Source organism: Pholis gunnellus (genome assembly GCF_910591455.1).
Source record: "Pholis gunnellus genome assembly, chromosome: 8".
In the NCBI taxonomy this organism is placed as follows: domain Eukaryota; kingdom Metazoa; phylum Chordata; class Actinopteri; order Perciformes; family Pholidae; genus Pholis; species Pholis gunnellus.
The window spans coordinates 16990623-17016438 of NC_136534.1; the positions used below are offsets into that span (position 1 = coordinate 16990623).

The 25816-nt window shown below is 41.9% G+C and overlaps 3 protein-coding genes across 4 annotated transcripts; all 3 read left to right on the plus strand.

Moving 5' to 3' along the window:
- Positions 1-243: 243 nt before the first annotated feature.
- On the plus strand, positions 244-6488 carry LOC306700463 (meiotic recombination protein REC8 homolog; the record flags this gene model as incomplete). The annotated part of the gene is made up of 17 exons (XM_079165485.1): positions 244-299; positions 1842-1910; positions 1999-2141; positions 2429-2504; positions 2601-2721; positions 2810-2885; positions 3619-3686; positions 3764-3842; positions 3936-4059; positions 4149-4326; positions 4666-4861; positions 4975-5138; positions 5298-5340; positions 5582-5666; positions 5746-5835; positions 5935-6044; positions 6385-6488. The coding sequence occupies 17 exons, from the start codon at positions 244-246 to the stop codon at positions 6486-6488; spliced, it is 1782 nt and encodes a 593-aa protein (XP_079021611.1).
- Positions 6489-9166: 2678 nt separating this feature from the next.
- On the plus strand, positions 9167-12118 carry LOC306699665 (cold-inducible RNA-binding protein B-like). Its single transcript, XM_079164362.1, has 6 exons — positions 9167-9273; positions 9874-9981; positions 10098-10204; positions 10308-10401; positions 10506-10670; positions 11232-12118. The coding sequence occupies exons 2-6, from the start codon at positions 9882-9884 to the stop codon at positions 11243-11245; spliced, it is 480 nt and encodes a 159-aa protein (XP_079020488.1). The 5' UTR covers positions 9167-9273; positions 9874-9881; the 3' UTR covers positions 11246-12118.
- Positions 12119-17770: 5652 nt separating this feature from the next.
- On the plus strand, positions 17771-24155 carry clk2b (CDC-like kinase 2b). 2 transcript variants are annotated; one of them, XM_079165035.1, is made up of 11 exons: positions 17771-18201; positions 18870-18987; positions 19064-19130; positions 19217-19333; positions 19520-19686; positions 20072-20166; positions 21583-21712; positions 21803-21885; positions 21971-22050; positions 22135-22225; positions 22308-24155. In XM_079165035.1, exons 2-11 carry the CDS (start codon positions 18879-18881, stop codon positions 22488-22490), a joined length of 1122 nt encoding a protein of 373 aa, XP_079021161.1. In that variant the 5' UTR covers positions 17771-18201; positions 18870-18878; the 3' UTR covers positions 22491-24155. The 2 variants fall into 2 exon arrangements, with proteins under 2 accessions (XP_079021161.1, XP_079021160.1); XM_079165034.1 differs by having other exon boundaries at positions 18897-18987.
- Positions 24156-25816: the final 1661 nt, after the last annotated feature.

Below are 25816 nucleotides of genomic sequence, written 5' to 3' on the forward strand. Positions count from 1 at the left end.
GCATCTGGTAACAAATATTAAATTATGATGTTGTAATTTATCATCAAATTGAATGCATCTTTTTTTTCTATTCTGTAGCTTTATTGTCATTCGCTCTGGTGAGACTGACCAATCGGCTCTTCTAAAACAACAATAAATAAACCCACACGCGGTCTTCTGCCACTACGCACAGAGAACCCGCTCTGGAGTAGATTCATTACATTTATCAGCTCTTTTATCGATTCATTGAAAGATTTTTCTAAAATGTTTTACTACCCCACAGTTTTGAAGCGACATTCGGGATGTTTCTCTACAATCTGGTGAGTAAAAATAATATCTTGAGTATTTTAACTGGATGTGAAGCTAGTGAAGTTGTAATGACTCGTGGGTTGATTTCGTCACCGGGTGTTAAATGTATTATATGTTAGTAATGGGAAATATCTTTCACTGGGTTTATGATTTATTATCAGGTTTTAGAGACTCTACTTTAACACTGCTGTTAACTGGAAGTTGGGACTATCGTGTGTGTGTGTGTGTGTGTGTGTGTGTATATATATATATTTTAAATATTACATTAAAACCTTCGTAAATGCGTCCATCGTCCTTCAAATACTTTAAATATAAAATCAAGCTCACTTTAATTGGAAGTTTTTGTCACAACCATCATTTAATACAAAAGAAGTCAAGTAAATCCCAGTTAAGTAGACGGACATCTTAATAAATAACACAAATGTAAAGGCTGATTTAAATGCATGTTTCGTATTTCTGTTTAAAGGTTTAAAGTGACTCTTCACTCTTGAGATTTTGTTCCTGAGGGAAAAACTGCCCAGCGTGTATAGCCAACGCACATATTTTTGTATTTTAAAATATATAATTTTAAAACTTAGATTCACCATCATATAAAATACTTTTAGGCACACACACACACACACACACACACACACACACACACACACACACACACACACACACACACACACACACACAGACACAGACACAGACACAGACATACAGTTTGAAAAAAAGCCCAGAGTGCAGGTGCACCAGTGGCAAAGAAAACAAAGATCTGGCAACACAGACTGCAAGCAAAACAACAAGGCTGAGGCTTTGAAGTCCCTTTGAGACTGCAGCTTTGAAGATGAGGTAAAGGTCAAAGGTTACATTATGAGAAAAAGAGGACAAAAAGGCATGTAGGCTTGTAGCAATTATTGCTGAGATGAGAAACTCTTTACTTCTTAATTTAGCTTTATTTGCATTACCATAATTAAGCACAGTACTGCCAGGGCAGACGGATCGAGGTTTCTGGGTAAAACCCTAACCCATAATGATTCAGGATTTAAGAAAAAAAGGCAGCAAAGAATGCACATTATTACACTGTATAATATCATGAACAATATGGCATCAAAGAATTTTCTGGCACATTTTAGCATTCAACATTGGGTACAATTTTGTTCAGTTTAGGCTTAAAAACAAACATTATTTTGGTCCCGTACAATGGTAAACTGAGCTCTCGGCCTATAATGTGAAACTCTTTTAGAGAGAGCATGGATGTAATAGCAAATGTATGAATATTCAGCAATATGAATACAATGACAAAAATATACTTTATAAAATCTTATACTGCTTCAGCTTTGATGGATGAAGGCTGTCTCAGATCGGGTGGTGTTTTGGATAGTTGGGCATCTTTAATTTTCTCCTTCAGTGCTCTGATCACAAAAGTTGTGTGCTTTTTCTAATTATTTTTTTTAAATTGCTGAGCAAAAGAGTGCGGTAACAGAGACTCTAAATCACAGTTCTTACTCGTTGCTAGTACAGTTCAACGGGTTGCAGATTCAATATGAAATGCTCCGTGTCCATTTCAGGCTGGTTGCTACAAAAGGAATCAGAGTTCGTCGCCAAGATTTCCTAGAAGTCAACGTCAAAAGAACCTGGTAAGAAGTCATTGTAGTCACTGTCCCGTATTTGTAATTGGCTGAACTGTGAATCTGTCCAGTTACAATGAAGCTAATGTCCATACAGTGATGACATCATGAACTACCTGCTGGAGCAGGTCCCGCCCCCTCAACCTGGTCTGCCTCGACCTCGCTTCTCCCTCTACCTCTCCTCCCAGCTGCAGTATGGCGTCGTCCTCGTCTTCCACCGACAGTGTGCTATTTTCCTGGGTAAGAAGCCATCAACAGACTGGAGGAAAGAGATGAGCACTGGTTCTCACAGGTTCTAGTTCAGGAAGGGTTCCCACATTATATAGAAATGGTCTGTTTAAATTAAGGTAAATCCAACGGCATGCTTCCAGTCTTTAACAGTTGCTACTTTTATAGCCTCATAGAACAGACTGACTGACAGCTTTCCAGTTGTTAGAAATAACAATTTTAGGGGTGAAAACAGATGTCAGTTTAGGCCTTCCCTCGGTTCTACACACTAACAAGTAATAAGACTTGTGTCCTTCCAGAGGAACTTCAGGCCGTTGTGGGCCAGCTGGTGAAACAGAAAACATCCCAGAAAATTGATATGGATGGTGACGGCAGGTGAGAACAGGTGCTCAACATTTCATACATTTGTCTGCACTTAAAAACACAAAGTAACTCCTGTTTCTCGCTGCTGGGTCGCCCGATGTCTCTCAGACAATCTGTGGACTTTCGTGACGCCATGTCTCTCCTGGAGGAGGCAGAAGGAGCTCCTGACCCTTTATTCGGAGTGATGTACATGCGGGAGCCCATACCCAGTCCCAATACACTGATACAGGTACCCAAATACCCAGACAATGAAGGAGATTCAACACGTAGCCAACACTGTTGCGCTGATAAAACGAGTGTCCTCTTCTGTCTTTCAGATGGGTCAGGAGTATCTGAGAGAAACGTCGCCTGAGCATCCTGAAATGAGTCCTGCTGCTGCTGCACTAGAGAGCGGTAGGATGACTTGATGTGCTGCAATGACATGAAAATAATGATCCCATCAGGGCATCATTGCAGGTCCAGAAAACAGAATAAATTGGCATATGGTAGCATTTGAACCAGCCCCGTGTCACCGCAATATGTGCAGATGAACGGTGTTTGGCTTCCTTCAGCAAACCTCCGTCGGCACAGGAAACATGGGAGAGGCCAGGCGCTCATTGCGATGACACAGAGCTAGTTTAAAAATCAGCACGGCTTCCCTTTGGCAGCACATTAAGAAAAGATCTTTCAATGTCCCGTATGGACAGAAGGAATGATTACAGCGTGCATGTTTGAAATGCTAGTGAAAGGGAATACGCAAGGCCTGTCTTGATTCTGTGATTATCAGCATTAATTAAATGTCAGCTGTGCAGCTTTACACATGCAAAATCATGTCCAGCATTGCACAGAAAATACCAACAGGTCACAGGAATAGACGGAGCTCGGATTGTGCCAATCCAGGCGGAAATCCAGAGCAGCACAGAGCGGAGAGCCTCCGTAGGTCAGGTCAGGGCAGAGCAGAGCAGACGGCCTCCAACAGCATCCTCCTAATTGGCAGAGGAAGATGCCGCGGTGGCAGGAAGTGGCGTGTCGCTGCATTTCACTCTGCAGAAGAGAGCACTTTAATTGCAGCTTGATTAGTTGTGTCCTGCTGTTGAAGTAATTGGCTTTTTTTTTTCCTCATTAATGTCACCCACAGTTTCCCCAGGCATAACTGCGTCTCAAGAAAGCATTACCCTAAAAGAGACGGAGCCTGTCGCTATCCCCGTTGCAGAGGTACGAATGTCAGGAGAAGCTCATTTCACGTTTTTTGTACCATGCTGGTCTTCACTTGCACTTCTTCTCTCTGCTAGTTTGAGGGCGAGGAGCTCGTCGATCAGCATCCAGACACGATTGACCTGCTCATGGCCCAAACGGATCACTTCCCAGAAGGTGTGTGGCAAAACCAGGAGCTCCTTTCTCTCGAGAGACAAGTGTGACATTGACATAGTGACGTTTTTGTCTTTCTTTAATCTTTTCCGACAGAGGAGATCGAGATGCCGAGAGAAGAAGTGACACCGGGAGACCAAGAGAGGGAGATGGAAAGGGGCGGAAGTGAGGAAGACCTGGAGAAAGACAGAACAAAAGAGCCCCCAGGATCCTCTATTGAGTAAATGATCCAGCTGCACATAGAGACATCAGCACAAACACACAGGGAGCCACACAAGCGCACACTGACTGTGTTTCTACATGTGTCAGGTCACAGCTCACCACGGTTTCTAGTGAGGACGCCGTGCTGTTGCCTCAGGAAGAGCCAGACCTGTCCGCGGAGAAGCCTGGACCCCCGTCAGACCAGCTCACCCCCGTCTCTGGGCCCGTTGTCCCGTCCCCGCCATCTGCAGCAGAGGAACGTGGAAGTCCAACGCTACAGTCGGAGGTGCAAGCACTCACAGATTGATGAATGGCCAGGACTTCCACGTTCTAATAACCTGTTTAGTCTGCAGTTATAAATGTTAGTAAATGATAAATACAGGTTATTTACAGAAGTCTATCAAGCCTGCACTTGTAATTGGTAATACAGTGTTATTACATAGATTGTGGTCCAGTGGTTGAAAGGTCTATTGGAGGTGTTTTTCTGATAAATACATTTTAAAAAAGCAAATGTCAAACTGAGGGAGAGTAAACACCAGCAACCTGGCAACCCAAAAGTTGTTCTTATTATAACGAGGCACCCAGACTACTAACTTACTTCCCTTCCCCCCCCTCCCATGCCCAGGATGAGCCTTCTCCAAAGGTGAAGACGAGGAGGAAGAGGCAGCTGATCTTCTTTGACGCGCAGACGCAGATCGACCAGGAGGTGCTGCAGCAGCAGATCGACGACCCTCTGACTGAGACCAGACCAGCAGTTTACCCGCCGTCGCCTTCTCACAGGATGCCCACTGCTGCTGAGCTCTTCAACACTCCCTGCACCTGTGAGTAACACACCTGTAAAAAAAACTGCTCCTACTACTGTGACTTTTAAATATCTGACTCAAGTTACCTTTTCAAAAATAAACCTCAAAGCTAGTTTTTTTTTTCCCGGCAGTCTTGGCCGAAGAGGTGCTGTTTCTATGGAGACGGGCTGCGACCATCACGCCCGTCTCCGGCTCGGACCTGCAGGCCGGGCAGAGAGGGCCCGAGTCCTCTGATTCAGAAAAGGAAAGAGAGCGCGAGATGGTCGAGGCGGCGGAGGCATTCGAAGGAGAGGAGGTGTGGAGGGGACGTTTATTCGCTTGCTTTCTTTTTTTTTGGTGCTGGGAGAAGATGGGAAATGTCACAAAATGAATGACTGACAAAATGATTGTGTGTGTGTGTGTGTGTGTGTGTGTGTGTGTGTGTGTGTGTGTGTGTGTGTGTGTGTGAATGCAGGTCCCCAGAGATGTGGCAGAACCAGAGTTGTTTGATATTTCAGGTACACCATGAGACAGCTAGTTTGTGTTAAACTGGGGGGTGAAGTTGTTCCCCAATGATTCCACTGTAGTTGCATTCAGCACAAGCTGAAGTGGTTTTATGTCTTCCCTGAGGTGAAGCTGAGGTCAGGGGTCAGGGGTCGGGGTTAGGCGTGTATCACTTATGGTTGAGGGTTAGGCCAAGCCTCCAGGGAACCAATACAAGCCAATGCAATGTCCTCAAAAGTGTGTGCGTTTGTCCAGAGCACGGCTCACTGCTGCTGGAGGGCTCCGACCAAAGGGAGGCGACTCGAGAGATCTCCCCCATATACACATCCGAGAAAGAAGGGTAGGTAGCTTTAAATAAAAGAAAGATACGTGAAGAGTGTGAGTGCAGACGATGCTTACGTGCAGATGTGTGTTGGCAGGTCTATCGTCTCCAGGTCTGCTTCTGCACTGCAGGACATCCCAGAGGTGGAGGACGAGTTGCTGGGGATTGCTGCAGCGGAGTCTCCTGGGTAATGACAGTGAACGCAACACCGTTATCAACCTGTAAAAACTCCGAGCTGAGAAGTTTGGTTTTATAAGAGTGCGATTATGTGCCTGTGTGTTTAAAGGCTGCTGCCGGATTTGGACGAGCATGAAGAGGCACCCGTGGTGTTTCAGTCTCTTCTGCCGCCGGACGCCGACCGCAGAACTGTCAGCAACACCTTTCAGGGGCTTCTGGGTAAGGACTCGGTTTCAGTTATCATCCAATCATCTCATTACACATGTTGAAACGGTGTTAATGTTACAGCATTGACAGTGGAGGAAACTCTGTAATGCATAATTCTGTGTGAGATCTTCTGAAAATACCAAATGGTGTCCCGAGTGGAAGCTTTAATAATGAGATGGAGGAACTGAGGGACCAATAACACACTGGAGTCCCGTTCAATAGTTCATAGAATTTGATTTCAAATGAAAATATTTCATCCACTTTTAGTTCCAGTAAAAGTCCTACATAATGTTTTTGTTTTTAATTACAGTAAGTGTACGTTTTAAACTCTGTGTTTGTGTCTTGTCTGCAGAGGCTTTATCGGCCAGGAAGGTGCGTGCGGAGCAGGACGAGCCTTATGGTGACATACTGATATTCCCTGGGACCAACTACGAAGAGGTGCCTCTGACTCTGTGAGGGGGGCACGCGGTCCCTCGAGTCCCCAAAAGCCTCCGAAACAAATTCATCAAATCATTGTTCAGCCTGATAGAAGATCATTTGTCTGTTTGCTACCGTTCACTTCATCAGAGAAAAAAGAAATCGTGATTTAAACAATTTTATACAGATAAAAATGGTCAATAAGTCAAATATTGTGTTACTGATCACTTCATAAGATTTGTTATTGGTGTGTCTTGTTGTTTGAGATGATTTTTAGTTTTTAAAACACTTTACCTGCTGCTTCATATGAACTCCAAAATAAAGTCTTTATAAGAGCTCTGTCAGTTATTCTTTGTAAAGAATGTACTGTAAATTGAAAGGTATGTGTAGAGCGAGCAGAGCAGGACAGGCGTGGCACAACATGCTGCAGAGGTTAAGGAGGTGCAAGGAGAAAAGTAAGTAAGATGAGTGAAGCTGGATCTCTCCTCCCCCTGACCACATCTTGATTCTCCTCTGAAGACTTTCTCAGGGGGTTGTGACCTGAAATGTTGACGTTTCACTGACGACAAGACCAGGATGAAAACTTCAATAAAAACACTGAGCGTATCATCCGATGATAAAGAAGTGATAAATCAAAGACTAAGAGTCTGCAGCGGTGTGAGGTTGTACTTATAGGCACAGCATCAGTTGATGGTCTGGACGAAAGTTGTTCACCGACCAACCAACAGAGCAACATTACCCTCCAATGCCGCTAGTGTGGCTAAAAACGTATTGACCTGTCATATGCAATGACCATTTAATAGCTTTCACGAAGTGGAAAAAGGTTCAACTCACTGTCTGGACCATGACTGCTGTGCTTTCATGGCGGATGAAGCCTGTCTGGGGCCCTGGTCCAGTATGGTGGAGTGGTGCGGGGTCTCCAGGCAGACCTCCGCTGAGGCTGACTCCCACCCAGTCAGGGACTCTTCTCTCAGTGGGCTGGAAAGAGAAATCAAACAAAAATGAGGAAACAAACCGGATTTGGTGACATTAGTGAGATAAGTCACAAGTTACCTGGTAGATAGTGGAGCTGCGGTCTCATTGATGTTGACGGTGCTGCTCTCTGTTGAGTCGCACTCCATGATGGTGAGGATCTCCAGGTCACACGGGGTCGGAGGCAGGTGAAGGTGGGGATGCATAAGATCGGTGAGCCTATCTTATGCATATCTTATACTCCATTGTTTAAAAGAACACATTAATGAGCCACACAGTTGCACCAGGTGACATTTTCCTTCAACGCAATGAATGTGCGCACTGTAGTTTATTTTGAATGTCACACAAACATCCTGCTGCAGTAAATAAGCACCACTTGTGTATTAGTCCACAGCTGTAGACAGCTCTCAACAAAAACATGATTTATTCCTATTCCAGAAATATTTGATACAAAACCTACAGAGCCCACTTGTTTTAAAATGTAAGTGTGCATTGATTTATCTTGTAATAATTACTGTACATGGGCATTGTGTGATCACTCCTAACCGAATGGCATGTTGTCCTCTCGTGTAGTTGTCAAAATTCCAATTCAAAGACGACGACGAGCGATCACGTCTCATCTCATATACACATGGGCTCACACAATCTCACCTTTGCCAGTGGGAGCTGTATTCAAACCTTGTCTACGCCGAAAACAAGAATTGTGCTCATACATTTTGTGCTGATTGTTGACTCCTGGACTGTTGCTATTTAGTATTAGACTCCCAAACCCCCAGGAAGAGACCGTGGAAGCTAATTTAGCAACCAAACCGGGGAATTAAAACTTCCAGGTTCTCCATGTGATGTCATTGGGCCCAAAAAGACTCCCCCCCCCCCCCCCCCCATAGACTTACATTGAGAGAGAGACATCTGTTACTCAGTGTAACTAATTTTGTTTTGGTAAATCAACTTTCCAGTACGAACACATGAATAGCTCTTAATTAAATCATTAGGTCCTAAAATGCACTAATATTATTTCCTTCCTCCGTTCATGTGAATGAGATTCCAATGTGCATTTTCATGTTATACATCTTTGTGTTTGGTACAAAAACCTTTAATTGTATGTTTGTAGTACTCAATGCCTTAAATGTACATGTTCCTATGAAATGTTTCAATATTACTAATATCAAACACAAGGAGGGAAAAAATACAATAAAGGAATACATTAAGAAAACTTGGGATATTTCCGTTTCCTTTTTTAGACCTGGAACACTCTGCCTCTTAATTTATACACCTTTTTTGTCACACACATATATATATCCATGTATAAAAGGTTCCAATGTGCATTTCATGTTCTACATCTTTGTGTTTTGTACAAAGATCTTCTACAGTATGGTTGTTGAAATACTCCAATGCCTTACATGTGCATATCTTGAATGTAAACTACATGTAGTTCTGTGCTGAGGATGTTCCTTTGAAATGTTTCAATACTAAACACAAGGAAGGTAAACAATAAAATAGGAATACATAAAGAAACAGTGGGATATTTCCGTTTCCTTTTTTAGACCTGCACCAAACATTGTTTTTTTTATCTGCCTCTTAATTGATACCTTTTTTGCCATATATATGGCATATATATATATATATAGGATAACAAACTCACATTGCTAATCCAATCAGAGTACTTTCATGGAGAGACGTTACACCACCCGGTACAGTAGGTGGCAGTAGGTATCGCCACGCTACCGCCAATAAAGCAACAGAAGAAGACGTTGCGCAGAGTCCTAAAAAGCAGAACCCGCCTCGCCATCGTTCCTTCTCTCACTCCATCCGCTGCCTCGCTCTTCATCGGTCGGACTCCTGCTCGCTAAAGGTAATTGCTATTTTTTGTAAAACATTCTTTTCTGTTTTCACACTAGAGTTGGTGGTAATTATACATGTTTACGCATGCCTCCATTTACAAGGCATGATTATTATGTCCATTTTATTACGAAACAATTGTACGTGCATTGTTTTGCAGTTAAGAGGGATAATGCGAAACTGTGACAAAATGTGTACGGTATCATACTCTATTTATTGGAACCATTATGCAGCCACGATAATATGGCATCCAGAGGCATGTGAAGCTAATGTCGGCCAGAGAGTCGGCCACGAGCTCGCTGCAACAAAATGGCGCCCAAAGAATAACGGTTAGCTGCCGAATCTGCTAACATGATGGTACCACGTTTATAGGCCCCGAGGCCTAGCTTTTCGCAGTAATAGTCCATCAATGGCGGTGATTCATTTACAGTAAATGCACCTTAACACTAAACTATTTCGATTTAGTAGGATTTATTTCAGTGTTTATTAACACTAAAGGCCAGTGACCTACTTTTGCACGGTATTTGTCGATGTTTAACAAAGGACGTTGTTCTTCAGATTTCTTTAATGTAATTAAACGGATTGTTCACGCGTTTATTTGTTTCCCCCCCAGTTAACACGATGTCGGACGAAGGTAAATTGTTCGTCGGAGGACTGAGCTTCGATACCACCGAGGACTCTCTAGCCGGGGCCTTCGGCAAATATGGATCCATCGAGAAAGGTAAATCCTTCGTAGCGTCTTGTTTTCTGGAGAGAAGTCATTGATATGCTCACAATGTTTTATAAGTCTTTTGACGCACTTTTTTTAAAAGAATATTTTTTTCCCTCCCTCACTAGTGGATGTGATCAGAGACACAGAGACTGGTAGATCTCGCGGGTTTGGCTTTGTGAAATTCGGCAACGCCGACGATGCTAAAGAAGCAATGGAAGCAATGGACGCCAAGGTAAGATGACGCATCACGATCAACCAACGCGGTAACGTTTAGTAGTTTTTTTTTTTAACACATTTTTTTTTTTTCCAATCTTTTTTTTTTCTTTTTTTTGCAGGTTCTGGATGGACGCACAATTCGCGTGGATGCAGCAGGAAAGGGAGGCCGCTCCAGGGGAGGATTCAGTTCCGGTGGCCGAGGGGGACAGAGAGGTGAGAGAGGTGGACACTAGCTGTCTGCGCAGTATTAGTCATGTGTTGTGGTTGCAACAACGTGCCCCTTCCTCTGTTGGTCAATGTTGCCCTTGTCTTTTTAGGTGGTGGATACAATGGAGACAGGGGCTACGGTGATAGAGGAGACAGAGGCTTCCGTTCTGAAGGGAGGTTTGATGGCGGTGGTGGCGGCGGCGGCCAGTACAGGAATAGCGGAGGTGGTGGTGGAGGCGGCGGCGGCGGTGGATACTACAGAGACAACAGCTATTGTAAGCATATGATATACTTTTTTACTGTGCATGTGGACTTATGTTGGGGCTGTCCTTTTCAAATTTTAAAATCAACCTGCCATAAGACAATTGATTATTTTAATAAACGGGTTAATAATTGCAACATTACACCTCAGTTGAAATATGAACATATTTTGTCTGCTGACTTCACACCACCATTTAAATACAGTAGATACTGAACCAGCACACCACGGGTTATCACACTTAATTAAAACTGCACAGCCCAACATATGAAGACTTGTATAATGTATGTCCCTCAGTTTTGTACCTGAGCCCAAGATGATGCCTCTCTGCGGTTGCCAAATTTTGCTAGCACACCCCACCCCACACACACTCCTTCCACAGTCCCACTCTAATACAGAGGCAGGCAAGAATTTGAATCACTTAACAAATGTTACTACTTCTGACATGGTTCAGCGACTGGTGCGGAAAAACGGAGGGAGGGTTTAAGGACTGTCTGGTGGGATTGAGGGGATGTTGTGAAACTCGAGTGTTGGAACTTTCAGTGTCTTTACCTGTGTGCCCACTTCTTATCCTCAGCTTCACACGAGTAAACATCTCCCCGATTCAAGATCATCACTCGGCTGGCTGTATTTCAAAGATGCGCTCCTCAAGAAAAATGTCCACGTGTTATTGCTGACCTTAGTTTTGTAGTTCTGTTGTAGTAGCTCAAGCATCTTAAAAAAAATCTTTTGGTCATTCCTTAACAAACCATGTTACGAATTACAGTTCCAGACTCTTACCTTGCTTGATTGGCCATCTTTATTCCTAAAATTGTTTGTTAACTAAAAGGCATCTGTGTAATCTGATTAATACTGCAAGTCCCAATTAGAGGACCGACCAACTGCTCTCCACGCGGCCACTACCATCGCTGTAGACTTTGTCCAGCACGTAAAGTGTTACCTGATTTTGATTCCTTCGTTTTTTGGAGTTCTTTTTCTATTGAAATATCCGATGGGCTTGTTCTGTTTCCTTTACTTATTTCCACGTCGGTCTCATTGGCTGACCTACCTCTTGCCAGGTTTCAAAGTGAGGAAAGAAATCCGAATTACTCAAACAGACTTTTGGGGGATTTTATGCTAAATTCCTTTTACTATTCAAAAACTTAGCTGAGGCTCCTGTGTGTTCAACGAGTGAAATCCTTTCAGACCGAACTACACAGCCAAAGTAGTCGGCTGTCATGAAGTTGCAAATTGCAGCATGCTACAGTCTGTCCAAGGTATCTTTTGTGCTCTGCTCAACATCTGCATTTGAAATGTGCTGTAAACTGGACCAATCTTGTTTAAGTGATCGAAAAATGTAACTTTGTTGAGTAATATCTCAACCGGGAACAGTTTTGTACTTTATGTTCTTTGTATGATCAACATTTTTTTTTTTCTTTGTCAGTTTGGCTTCATGGAGCCTATTAAACAGACTGTGGAAAATAATCTTGATTCTTTTGCCTTTCAAAACTACTGCATGGGGTAATTTAGGTGAAAGCTGTAGGCCCTTGTTACTGTAAGGCCGCATGAGGAAAAAAAACAGCAGCAACCATGAGTGCCTTAAAGTTAGTCGTTGTTTTTAGTCCTCTGCTTCAGATGTCGCCTGCAACATGCCATGGCCTCTTCCCCGATTGGAAAAAGTTCATTGAGAAAATGTTTCTACGAAGCGCTTCTGGATTGTAGTGCTCATCCTCCCGAGTCCACCAAAAAAAGCATTCGCCTCTAAGTCATGGGTAGTATTGCGCTCGGTTCACTTCTCTTCACTTCACTAGTCCTCACACTTGCTCCAGTAATGCCCCGCAGCAGTCCGTATTGACGTCTAAGGTGTCGAGACTGTATTCAGTTTTTTGTTGTACCCTTGCATATGAATAAGTGGTGAGTTTCAGACTCTAATAGGATTGCATGCATATTGTGATTAGACTGGACTACCAGGCTTAATCCATGTCTTGATCTCTCTTTAGAGTGAACTGGCTATCAGTGGAACCCCTCAGATTTAGATGGCAGTGATTGAGGCAGATTCAGTTCTCAGGTAAAGTATTAAACAGTCGATCCCTCATGTTACTGCTTCAGTCAACCTGGCTGACTTAAAACGCCTTACTGCCTCGTTTCAGGTCCAATGTGCAACAGCGGTGGTGCAGCTGTTTGCAGTGGCTCCACTGGCGGAACCTGCCAGGATCCTGCTGACTGAAAGGTCTAATGTTGGCTTGCCAGAAGGACTCATTTCTCAAATGTAATGTCGGCTATTCACAGGTCTTTGGAGAAAAGACAACTGACAAGAGGACAGAGCTGTACGTGTTCTGACTCGTCTAACACTGACTTTTAATGCTAATTCAATTAACAAGTCACTTTAGTATTACAGTATTCTGCTGTTTGAACTTTTTGTAAAATTTACAAATTAAAAAAGTTGTGATCAAACTGCTTGTGTTCTTATTACCAAAATATTTTAGTTGGATGGCTGACATTCAAATTATCTATTTAAAATGTCGATTTTTGAGTTTACAAGCTGTTTGATGTGAGGTGGGGATGATGCACCCAAAAAAGGATGCTTGAGTTCAGGCTCTAAACACGCAGTGTAGTCCTGTATGATTTTTCCTGCGAAATTAGGGTATCAAAAGCACTAAATAGGCCCTGCCATAAATGAATCCGTTTCCTTAATACATTATGTAAGCTTATTCTGCTTTTGGGTTTAACAATGCACTAATATTTGCCTCATGTGTAAATGTAACCACGTTACAGTAGATATTCCATTAGATGCATGCTGTGAAATTCAATAAACTGAAAAAATAAACTAGGATGAGGTACAGAAAAAGATACTTTATTGTAGAACATTTACACGCTGAACTGAGGTCCTGGTGGTCCTTACACGTAGACTACCACAAGAAGCTGAAACGCTTGTGCCGGAGCTCCTCACGGGGCTGCAGGTTGAACAGCTCCTCTGACAGCGACGCAGCAGCCTGTGTGGACGCTCTCACCAACCTGCAAGTGGGAACGGGCCACCGTTTAAATAAAACCAGACACACTGATGCTAACCTGGATCGAATGATAATCAACTTGGCTTATTACTCCCATTAAATAGATATTGTAATGTAATAGAAAACATTGTTTTTATAGTTGTATCCACTGATGGACAAACAGATTATATATATAAATATTAAATCGTGAACTAAAATGTATCTAACGTGGTGAACCAACACTTTTCCATAAGTGGGTCTTAGAATCAGTGTTTATTGGTAATAATACATAAATATGTGTTCTTTTGCAGAAAATCATTGAAAAAGTAATAATTATGAACAGAACAGAGCATTAACATCATTTACCGTAGCTGCTACTTAGTTATGCCAACAATACATCCAACACTAAAGTGCACAGTAGTATCTGGTCGGGCAGATTTCATTGCAACACTACTTCCGTTGTAAAATATTAACCTGGGTTTGAATTAACTGCTACATTTTCGCGTGCGTGGCCTTTCGAGATCGACTAACCAGGAAATAATGCCTAAACTCGAAATTGATTTTAAATAATATAACAACTGGCAAATTGAGGTCTCATGAAGCCAGATGATTAAACAGGCCGGTAACGATATCATTTGAATGTGATCAGACATAAAAACGTGTGTTTGCGTCCATGCAGGCAGAGCAGGCTGTGATGGATAATGACCTGTTTGTTTGACTGGTTGTATTCTATGCTGAGCTCAATAGGGTTACTTTAGTTCTGTGGCTTGAGTCTCCAGCTTTGCTTCAAGACAACGAATCTGAATCTCATGACTGCCACACCATTTTTAACCGCTATCCTGGGGCCTCTGAGGCGGACCTAAAAAACAAAACACACATCATATCTATCCACAACAGCTTGTGTTTATTAATATCACAGATCTCTTTTGCCAATGTCTCAACAAGACACTGAAAAATAATAATTCTGACTTCACGCTACTTGCAGCACACAAGATACACTGGTTAAAGATTACACCTTTACTCGCCCAAATCATCTGTGGAGGGATGATCGTCATACCTGCGACTTGGAGGTGGCCAATTCATACTGCATAGCATCGAGGTTGCCGATGAGCTGCTCATCCTGCATGGTCAGACAGGCGTTCTCCTGAAGCACTCAGCCCCCTTTCTTCCTCGAAGAATAAGACTCCATCCCTAATGACCTGGCATTGAATGAGGCAGGCTGAATAGGATGGGAGAACAGGGATGTGGATGAGAGGTGTGTCAGTTTATGGCAAGGGCTGTATGGTTTGGTTATTTACGTTTTAGTTATGAGATGCAGTTTTTACAGATAACCTACATACATACCCAATGTAAATACACAACAACCTGAAGATGTGGTTTAAGTTATCTACCCATCAATGTTTTTCGTCAAGAGAACAATTACTAGTTTTAAACTATTGCACACATAGTTTGTAACACGAGACAATGTGATAGGTGATGTAAAGTATATCTGGATGGTTGTTTCTTATTATGTAACTCACAAATATTCTCTTTCTCACCTTAGAGTTAGGGGAAGGTGGGCTGAGACTGCTGAGCCTTCCCACTAAGAGGCCTCTCCTGGCAAACACAGTCTCACTGTGATGGAGGAACATCAGGTGTCTGCAGGTCTTGTAAACTCAGGCAATCTCAGGACTCTTCTGCTCACCCTCACCTCTGTAATCACGTTCAACTGACTGACTATGGATTGTGTTCATAGACAAATAGGTGAAGAAGGAATCGAGAGAGGAGGATAAGTGGTCAAATACAGCATCATAGAAACTCTTTGAAATGTCCTCAACTGATGTCTGTAGGTTCACTCTGTGGTACAATAAGTGGTGTTGTAACTGCTGGCTAGCAACAGCTGGTTCACTGTGTGAATGTGAGTTATAATGTCATGCAGTTAACGTTAGCTCACCTCAATTTCTGTCCCCCACATTGCAGACTGAGCTCCATCAGTCGAAGCATATTCCTCAAACATAAGCTTAATGAGTACATGTTGACCTCAGTTTATCAACAACTAGTCTTGACTTGTTGAGGTTAGCTTCCGGTTGTTCAAGCAACACGTCCAACGTGTGTGTGTATGTTGGGAAAAGAGCAGCTAGCCTAGCTATGCTAAACGTAAACAAAGGTGCTCTCTATCAACAGGTGGGTAGCTAGTTCACATTATTGTTCTAATAAAAGCCAAATAAGCTACCAAAGCACCGGACAGACCACGTTTACGTTTGAAATAAGTATTAAAATGTTGTCGTCGTGGTCCTATGAAAGCATAACATTATGTATTTGAAACTTAAAGTTGAACAAAACGTTCCAGGAGACCCGTGTTGGAAGGCAAAGTACTCGGAACGCTTGTATTTTTATTATTGTTATGTTATTTACATACATATGGTCCAAAGTAGAATGGAGGACCTAATATAAAAATACTGACCATTAAAGTCATTTTAATCAATATCAAATACAAATGTTTTAAAAGGATAATAACTTTTGACTATGGCAGTTGACACTCGAAAAGAATCTTCACTATGAAAACAAAATGTATGCATTTCTTTTTAGAAGTCCTTCTGAACATTTAAACACTGAAATTACACGTCATTTGCAGGTTATTTTTCAGAATCTCTCATTTAAATGTAAACTGGGAGTGGTGACCAACATAAAAGGGGCTTAAAGAACATTACCATGAAAATGCTGCCTTGTAGGAGCTAAAAAGCTCAAATTATCTGACCAAAAAGGTATAATTTGATATGTGCAACCGATAATAAAAAAAGAAAGGAAATGCTGAACAGAAAAAAATACTTATGAGAAAGGACTAGTGGAAAAGGTAATAATAAAATGTAGTATAATTCTATGTAAAACTAAATATTTGCAGCAGCACATCTCTTCTGTTTTGAGTTGAAGGATATCTCTGCCCAAGGCAACAGGATGGACTCGTAGCTGGGACTGGAGGAGGGGACACTTTTGTAAATAAAGATACATATTTAAGAAGAAAGAAAATAAATGTAACTAAACATAACTATGTAATTGTCTTTGCAGTAGTGAAATTAATGAATTTCTTTTGAATGTGTCTCTCCTATCCTCCAAGATTTGCCATTTAATGCCCGACCAATCACATTCCGTCAAAGAAAACTCACAGTTTCATACTTAACTGGTCTGGGAATAAAAAGCATATAACTGGATTAAAAATGAAGCACAATAATGATTCACTGTAAGCCTACAGATGCAGTGCACGGATCAATTATGTGCCTCTGAATAAACAGGGCTGCTGTAAACATTCAAAGCAAATAATGAAAGTTAAAAGCAGAATAACACAAATATGGTGTGGTATAATGACAATGCCTTCATCAAAGAACTGTAATCTTTGTAACACATGAGGAACAGACATGTTTAAATGTGCACTGATCCAGTAGACTTCACAGTAACAGGAAAACCTCGCTCCTGTCTAGGCATATATCAATTAATGCTCTGAATACAGGCTGTGAACACATGTCCTTAGCAGCCATAAACCTCTTGCAGGCGCTGGTTCAAAGTTGGAAGTGATGACGACAGTGACAAGTCTAGGAGGGAGTGTCTAGGAGGCAGTGACTCCCTCCCACTCCACCAGGTACTGCACCTCATCAAATCATTGTTCAGCCTGATAGAAGGTCATTTGTCTGTTTCCTACCGTTCACCTCATCAGAGAGGGAAAAAAAATTGTGATTTAAACAATTTTATACAGATCAAAATAATAGTCAATAAGTCAAATATTGTGTTACCGATCACTTCATAAGATTTGTTATTGGTGTGTCTTGTTATTTGAAATTATTTTTTTGGTTTTAAAACACTTTACCTGCTGCTTCATATGAACTCCAAAATAAAGTCTTTATAAGAGCTCTGTCAGTTATTCTTTGTAAAGAATGTACTGTAAATTGAAAGGTATGTGTAGAGCGAGCAGGACAGGACAGGCGTGGCACAACATGCTGCAGAGGTTAAGGAGGTGCAAGGAGAAAAGTAAGTAAGATGAGTGAAACTGGATCTCTCCTCCCCCTGACCACATCTTGATTCTCCTCTGAAGACTTTCTCAGGGGGTTGTGACCAAAGTGTATTATTAGCATCCGTCTCAGCTCTCTCGTTCTCACCCTCTCTATCTGTCCTCCTCCTGTCTCTTCGTCTCATTTCTGTCCGTCGCTTTCTGTTTTTGTCTTTAGCTTTCTTTTTCACGTCCGTTTGATTTTTACTTTTCTTTGTTCCTGTTCAGCTATTTTCTCTTCTATCGGCTTAGTTTCTCACCTTCACTTCTGGTTTCCGTTGACAGCATCGCAAGCTATATTTTACTTTTGTCACAACGCAATGTCCTGCAGTTTCTCTCTGTGCCGTTCCTTTAATATTGTATTGTCCCGTCCTTGCTTTTTCTCTTCACAACTCGTCTAGTTTTCCTGCTTTTGCTTCACCTGCCTCTCTCCTTCACCTTATTACGCACCTCCATCCTCTTCTCATCTCCGAGTAGCTCTGTGCTTCTGCATAATGGGGAAGACAGAACTGTGCTCTCTCTATAAGGGTTTTCTGGACTGTATTTGCCTCTGCCTCTCTGTGAGTATCTCTATTTTCTGTGCATGCATTTGCTGCTTTCTTGCTTCTATTTCTTTCTACCAACAGTCACCTCTGCATCAGGGTCATTTAACCTGAAATCATCCGCACTATGTGGTGAAGTTTAATTCCTAATTTAGTTTTCCAGCTCCACACATCATGGGCAGTCTGTGTGTGTTTACATGCGTTTGTGTATGGTCTATTTCGTGGCCCGTGCCCTGCAGTAAGTGTCTCCTCAGCACAGGCTGGGCTTCTGATATTAATAACAGTCTCAGAATGTGGATGGAAATAGAGCCTCAGCTCCTCCAAAGAGGCCAGAAGTCATTTGACATTTCTTATTAACCTCCTTCAGAACAAACTCAGGTCGTCAGGATCAAACTCGATGCAAAAGCTCGCATTCTCGAGGATTGTTTTTCTTTCATCACGGCTGCATTCAGAGTCTGCGATTTTGGAGAAATTAAGCACCTTTTAATGCAGATTTGTTTTCTCCACGTGTGCATTTGTCTGCACGTAAGTTTGAATGCATCAGTCTTAAATCCACCTGATGACCGTTGCCCTTTAAGACCCCCTAGGTCAGGTGTCACTCACATTGTCACAGCCTTTAGTTGGATTGTAGAGAAAGGCACAGAGGCAGGTTGATCCCTACCCAGACTTCTCTTCTTTTGCTCCAGCTGTCATAAATGTGCCTTTGCTTCCAGCGAAGCAGCAGTGAGGCTGCAGGCGATAATGAGAGGGACACTGAGAACGGCCACCTGATCTACAAAAGTGGGGATGTCCTCGAAGACAGATGTAGGTATCACTTGTAAGGGGTGGCAGCTGTTGTAAAAAAGCTCCAGCTGTAATTTCATCTTAAACTGTCTTACAGATGAGATAGTTGACACTCTGGGTGAGGGAACCTTTGGGAAGGTTGTGCAATGCTCGGACCACAGCAGGTATACTTTGCAACATCTAATAATGAAAGTGGGACCACAATGCAATGGGTGTTTAGTGCTTTTAACGACAGTGTTTTAACACACAGAGGAGGAAATCGAATTGCTCTGAAGATCATTAAGAACTTGGAGAAATACAGAGAAGCAGCCAAACTGGAAATCAATGTTTTGCAGAAGATCAGCACGAGAGATCCAGACAACAGACAGTGAGTAGTTTGTAGTTTTGACTCTTCATTTCATCTCTATTTCCTACAGCAATCAGACCTCTTAACTCTCCTTGTTAGCTCACCTTGTGCTCTAAACTGTACTCTAACTGGTCTTGTTTCATTTGCACTGGAACTGAGCTACCATGCTTGTACCAAACAATTACCACCATCTTCTTTTCCCATCAGCCACTGTGTGCAGATGCTGGACTGGTTTAACTACTACGGCCACATGTGCATCTGTTTTGAGCTGCTGTCTCTCAGCACCTTTGACTTCTTGAAAGCAAACAACTTCCTGCCTTATCCCATTAACCAGATCCGACACATGGCCCTCCAGATCTGCCACGCTGTCAGCTGTGAGTCCAACATGCATCACACCAACTGTACCACTTTGCTTTTTCTCTTGTACTTCAGGATCAATGTCAGTGATGACAGTAAGCGGATTATAACAGCTGTCCCGTGCAGGAGCGAACAAGCCAGGTAGATATTTAGAGGGTCACCTGAGGATAATAGGAGTACTCCCGATTCCCCATGCAGATTAAAGTGAAAGACAAACACAAACATTCAGGATTTCTGATGTATTGGATTTTTGAGTTTATTTTCCCGCAGTATTTATTTTCCTCCTACAAATCTACCACAGTCTGACTGTTAAACCAACAAAGAACTCGACCAGACGAGGGCGTTGGTTCTCTCCTGATACGTCCCAATCTACTTTCCCTCCTCCCTCTGTCTCCACTGCAGTTCTCCATGACAACAAGCTGACTCACACCGACCTGAAGCCTGAGAACATCCTCTTTGTCAACTCAGACTACTCGCTCATATACAACGCTGAGAAGGTAAACAGCTGCAGGCAGGAAACTGGGACCTTTGGGGGTGAAAGAAGGACAGGTTATTAAATAAGCAGGGATTAATGCAGGCGGAGCAACCGGGGAGATTTGCTTTGCCGTTGCTCATTTGGATGCAGATTTTGCTCAGCGGAACCTGTGAACCACCCACATGTGTTCAGGCACAGGTTGTGTTTGCTGACCTGAGTGGGACAGTGTGTGGCATCTTTGATGAGATATTGTTTTGTTTTTTTAATTCTCTGTATAAGGTAGACAGGGCATGAGACATGAGCAGGGAGACAATCACAAAGCTTTTAATCAAACCCTCTAGGTTAGCTAAATGTATCTGAGTTATAAATGCACATATTTTCTGTATTGTAAACATCCTTTGCAGACTTACTGGTTGAACTTTGACCTATTACTTACAGTTTTTTGCAACTGCTAACACAATTAGGGAAACTCAGGCAAAACTGTCATACACTATGTCAAAACTCTACATAAAAAAAGCCCCAAAACATACACACAAAATACAATAAATATCTGTCATCTCTTGCATAAGCAAACAATTCATTCAAATCTGTTCAAACTCTTCTAAAAATGCAATTTTTACATAACTTCACACACAAACACCAAATATACCAAAGTATAAATCACTATTATCGAGAGTCTTTGGTATTTCCATTGGGAGCATGATGTAAATGGAGTCAAATGCAACAAACAAATATGTTTCTTCTCACAATACTAATCTAACTAACTAACTAACAGTTACAGGCATAATTACTTTAACTGAAGATGCCATGAACTTGGCTACTGTACTGTAAACAAAATACACTGTATATTACAATTACAGTCCTCTAACTCTCTCTCCAAAATTGGCCTCCATTGATGTGCCCACCAAAGAGCAGACCTGAATCCTATTCATAGTGTTCCAGCTCTGATTTCTAAGTGATCTAATTTGTGTTTTCACCGGACATTCAGGCTGCAGGTTTGAAGCAGATAACTGTGTGTTGTTATTTGCAAAAAGTGTGTTTCAGAATTTCTAACTTAGTGTAAAGCCGACAATGTGCTTATGGTTCATCATACCTGGTCAATAGATGAGTTAGTGGTTTCAATAATTGTGCTCAAGAACAAGTTTTTCTGTCTTGGCAATTGCAAAAAACTGTAAAAGCAAAGTTCTACATGTTAGCTTTAAGTTAGCCGGCAACAGACCGTCTGTGGGAGTGTGCTTGTGTGTTTGTGTTCAGCTGGGCCTCTGACTGAACTCTGGTTCTTTCTGTTATTTCTCTCCAATCTCCCTCTTTGTTAAAACTGTTCCTTTAGGATAGTTGCGTTGGATTATTACCAACACAGGTGTGCTTACTTACTACCAAGTAAAGTGTTGTGTATCTGACTAAAGGGTTGGCTTGTTTATGTTCTGTCTTCCTTCAGAAGTGCAATGAGCGGAGAATAAATGACACCACGGTGCGGCTTGTTGACTTTGGCAGCGCCACCTTTGAACACGAACACCACTCGGCCGTCATCTCCACACGTCACTACCGAGCCCCAGAGGTCATACTGGGTAATAGATGTTGATTAAGACCTGGGAGTAACCAGCTGTCAGTCCTATTCACTTGTGTTGAAGGTTTTGTCCCTCTGCTCTCTCCCACAGAGCTGGGTTGGAGTCACCCATGTGACGTGTGGAGTATCGGATGCATCCTGTTTGAATACTATGAAGGCTTCACGCTGTACCAGGTCACATGTGGGAATATATTGGTAAAATCAGAGCATGCTGAAAGTAGTACGATTGTGATTTTGTTGACATGATCTTTGCTTTTAGACTCATGACAATAGGGAGCATCTTGCTATGATGGAGAGCATACAGGGACCGGTTCCTCAGAGAATGATCCAAAGGAGCAGGTAACACACTCCTGTACACTGTTACACAAAAACACACATGGAAACAAACTTTACCGGACCAAACATGATTTGTTTTCTTCACAGGAAGCAGAAGTATTTCCACCGTGGGCGTCTCGACTGGAATGAGTGCTCCAAGGCCGGACGCTACGTGAAAGCCAAGTGTAAACCATTAAGGGTGAGCTGTGGCGGGTGCAAACTTTTAATCATGAGCCACATGAACTCCCTACAACAACACGTTCCTCTCTGTGTCTTTTCAGAAGTACTTGTTATCACATGGAACAGAACACCACCAGTTGTTTTACCTCTTGGAGAGGATGCTGGAGTACGAGCCCTCGACACGCATCCCTCTTTCCTCTGCTCTGAGTCAATCCTTCTTCCTGCCTCTTCATCATCCAGGAAGGAGTCAAGTCTGGAGGAACAGCTGTGATGTGAGCAGATGAGACCCTGAATAGACACTTGACCATGTGCGGACCATACCGGTGTGTTTGCAAGTACTACTTTCTCAACTGCAAAACATATATTACATTTCAATCAGGAGAGACTAACTGAAAGAAGGGCTAAAGAAGTTATACATTTCTATGTTTGTTATAAAGTGCACAATATGAAAAGTTAAAGAAATACTTTCTGTGAAGAGTCTTTGGCAAGTAGACCGATTTTATGGGGGTAGTCATGCCGTGAGCCCGACAGGAATATTACCCCGAAGGAGTCGGGTGATGGTGAAAGGGTGAAGAACAAAAGGTGAAGGATGTGGAAGTGGAAGGATGCGTTAAACGGGTGTTTCTGATCAAACCGGAGGTGAACGGGGTAGAGGTGGGTCATGTCAAATCGTATACTGAACAGCTGACAGCAGCAGAGAAAGGAATATTTGTTTGACTCCAACCAGATGATTGGTGACGCCCTCAGTCAGCTGATTAAGTTATAAATAGGAAAGACAACATCAATTTATATAATTAGAGTGAGGCAAGTCAAGGCAATTATATTCACACTATACAGCAGATTTCATAAAGACGCAGATTCTTTGGCCACTTTGTGCATGTTGGAAACAACCTGTGCAGGCTGTTCTCATGCAGTGTTCAAAGCTATATGAAAAATATCACGCTGCAATTTCGTAGATATCCCACAGATTACATTTGTATGTAATCCACGTAATCATGAACCAGATGGCAAATGCCCACACAGGGTGTGTGGGAGTGGTGGTCAAACAAAAAACAGTCTCTCCACCGTTCGTTCCGTGTGAAGGGAGAAGTTAACGTTGATTTATTTGTCAAGTAACTTGCGTAGGAAAATGCACGTAAAAATGAGGTGCAACTCTCTGTAAGACACATATGAACCATTGTATGAGGATACGTTGACCTGTGAACACATTTCTGATATATAATCTTTAATTTATTAACAGTTGCCTGTTTACACACCCAGCAGACACAGAACAAATTATTGATTTCGGAGGAAAATATCTCTCTTTAGATGCTCAGTTCTCCACAACGTTCACCTTGAAATGAATGCTGAAACTTTATAGAGCTGAGGGGGAATTTACAAGTCAGCTGAACATTCTTTGTGGGTTCATCTCTGAGAGTGATCCCTTTCACATAGAAGTTATTATACGATCAATTGTTCATCTAAAAAAAAAAAAAGTACAGCTTGATTGATGTCTTTTTATTCATGATCGGTATGAAAATCTTTTAGCAGACCTTTAAAAGTTGCATTACTTTTTGTAAATGTTACATTAATTGCTGATTGATTTAAAAATACATCACAACATTAATGTAACTTGCAATCCTTGACTTTCACTGAAACGTTTCAACAGTCTGCTGATAGATTTTTGTGTCAAACAGAAATGAGTTAGTTGGTTCTGTAAATACAAAACTTGCAGAACTAGTGGGTGTTGTCTGACTGATCGTCACATGTAAGTACATCAAGTCAGCTTCAAAAGGTCTCTCTAAAATGTTGAGGAAGTAGTTACAAAAGCTTATATGCAACCTTTAAAATGATCTTTTCAGTGTTACGCTCTCAGTCACGTTATAAAAATATTTTTTCGTGTTTTTTGTAATACACTTGTTATTGAATGACTTCTTTAGTAGTTAAATAAATTCCGTTTTTAATCGGCCCATCCATGTCTCACACTTCTTACTTAACTCCAGTTTACTGGCTGAACCTCCTCTGGCATCTTGACGGAGTGCAGCTCAGCAGAGAGCACGGTCACAAGGCTGAGCGAGCGTGTGCGCCTGCCAATTTTCATTTTCAGCCTGGGCAGAGCGGAGAGAGACTTACTGTCAACGTATGTGTGTTTGACTGAATGAGACCTTATTTTTGAAGTATGTGTGTGGTTGTGTGGGAGGTTGTGTGCACTTGTATGTGTGTATAATGAGGGTACGTATACGTTTGTGTATATGATCTTCTTCCTTGGCTGTCAAAAGACATGAACATCACAGATGTGAATGAAGATTTGTTGAAGGAAAGTAAATCAATGTCTTTGTGTTTAATACAGAACTTAGTTTTTTAACAAATATTTTACATGCTATATGTATAGTGTCTTTACAACTATACTTAGAATACAGTAATAATTGTACTGTTAAATCTTGGGATTTGAGAAAAGGACTACTGAAGTATGAGTGGGAGTCTGGTGAATTTAAACAGATTCTTCTTTTTTAAGAAGCTAGACCTAGAAGCTGTGGCCATCACTGAATGGGGCTTGAACAGGTGGTTTAACAGGCTGAGACGCCCTCATGTGATGCGCGCTGACTGCATGTGCACCAGCTTTGTACCATAAGGTCTGTGGAAACGTGTCAGTGCCAAAACGTCTCTTAAATCATCGGTGTAGTGTCTCCTAGTTTAGCTACCATTCTCTGCAATAGACCTGAAACCTAAAAGACGAAAATAAGTTATTTTTCACATTTATTCCTATTTATTATCTTCAAATTCAAATTACGTGACATTATCTGTAAAAGGAAATGTGAGAATGATACATTGCAGGACCACATCTTCACTTCACTGCTCTGATATCAGTCTGCAATAATATGAAATAATATGATCAGCAATTACACAAAAGAAATGACTGTAATGTAATTTGAGTAGTCCCTTTTTAATTCCCCCCACACTGGATTTTACAAAGTGTGCATTGCTCATCAAAGATTAGCTTGAGTATGTTAATAATCGACAGAAGTTGTGTGTTTGGTTGCTCTGATATAAGATACAAGATATTGGAGAATATTACCATATCTCAGATTTAGGGTCAGTAATGTGCTCAACCTCTATTTCTCCCTTCTGTGGAGAAATACTATTGACACAGGAAACGATGGTTGGATGAGTGAACTGATCCCAGATCTGTCTCTGAGCATGAGCTTGAAGGAGGCGTGGCTTGTCTTGGTGATCCTGTTAAAGCATTAAAGTGTCCTCACCTGCCAGAAACCAAAGTGGTCTGGGCGGTAGAGGGAAAAGAAAAGGAGGGAAACAAGGGATCGAGGGATATTAAGTTGTTTGGTTGAAGAGTTTAGAGGCTATGTGAGTGCCAAATAGGGCATTAGAGTAGGCCACAGAGCACAAAACTCACCGAGTTCAAAGACATGCACAATGCAGAAAATGGGCAAAGAGGGAATCAAGGAATACACATGGGTAACACATTACTTTAACTCCCCCAATTCAGAATTCATTAGCATCATGTAAACATATAATGAATGAATTAACACACTATTATGTAGCTGCAAGCAGATTTAAGTGTTTATTAATGAAACAACTAGATTGAATGACAATATAGTGAAATACAGGTGTA

What these genes read in the sequence shown, in the direction of transcription:
- LOC306699665 (XM_079164362.1), top strand. Translation starts at nt 9,882, where the DNA reads ATGTCGGACGAAGGTAAATTGTTCGTCGGAGGACTGAGCTTCGATACC. An exon ending in ATATGGATCCATCGAGAAAG is followed by an intron (nt 9,982 to 10,097) that starts GTAAATCCTTCG and finishes CTCCCTCACTAG; the next exon opens with TGGATGTGATCAGAGACACA. An exon ending in TGGCCGAGGGGGACAGAGAG is followed by an intron (nt 10,402 to 10,505) that starts GTGAGAGAGGTG and finishes TTGTCTTTTTAG; the next exon opens with GTGGTGGATACAATGGAGAC.
- clk2b (XM_079165034.1), top strand. Translation starts at nt 18,136, where the DNA reads ATGGGGAAGACAGAACTGTGCTCTCTCTATAAGGGTTTTCTGGACTGT. An exon ending in GTATTTGCCTCTGCCTCTCT is followed by an intron (nt 18,202 to 18,896) that starts GTGAGTATCTCT and finishes CTTTGCTTCCAG; the next exon opens with CGAAGCAGCAGTGAGGCTGC. An exon ending in GATCTGCCACGCTGTCAGCT is followed by an intron (nt 19,687 to 20,071) that starts GTGAGTCCAACA and finishes TCTCCACTGCAG; the next exon opens with TTCTCCATGACAACAAGCTG.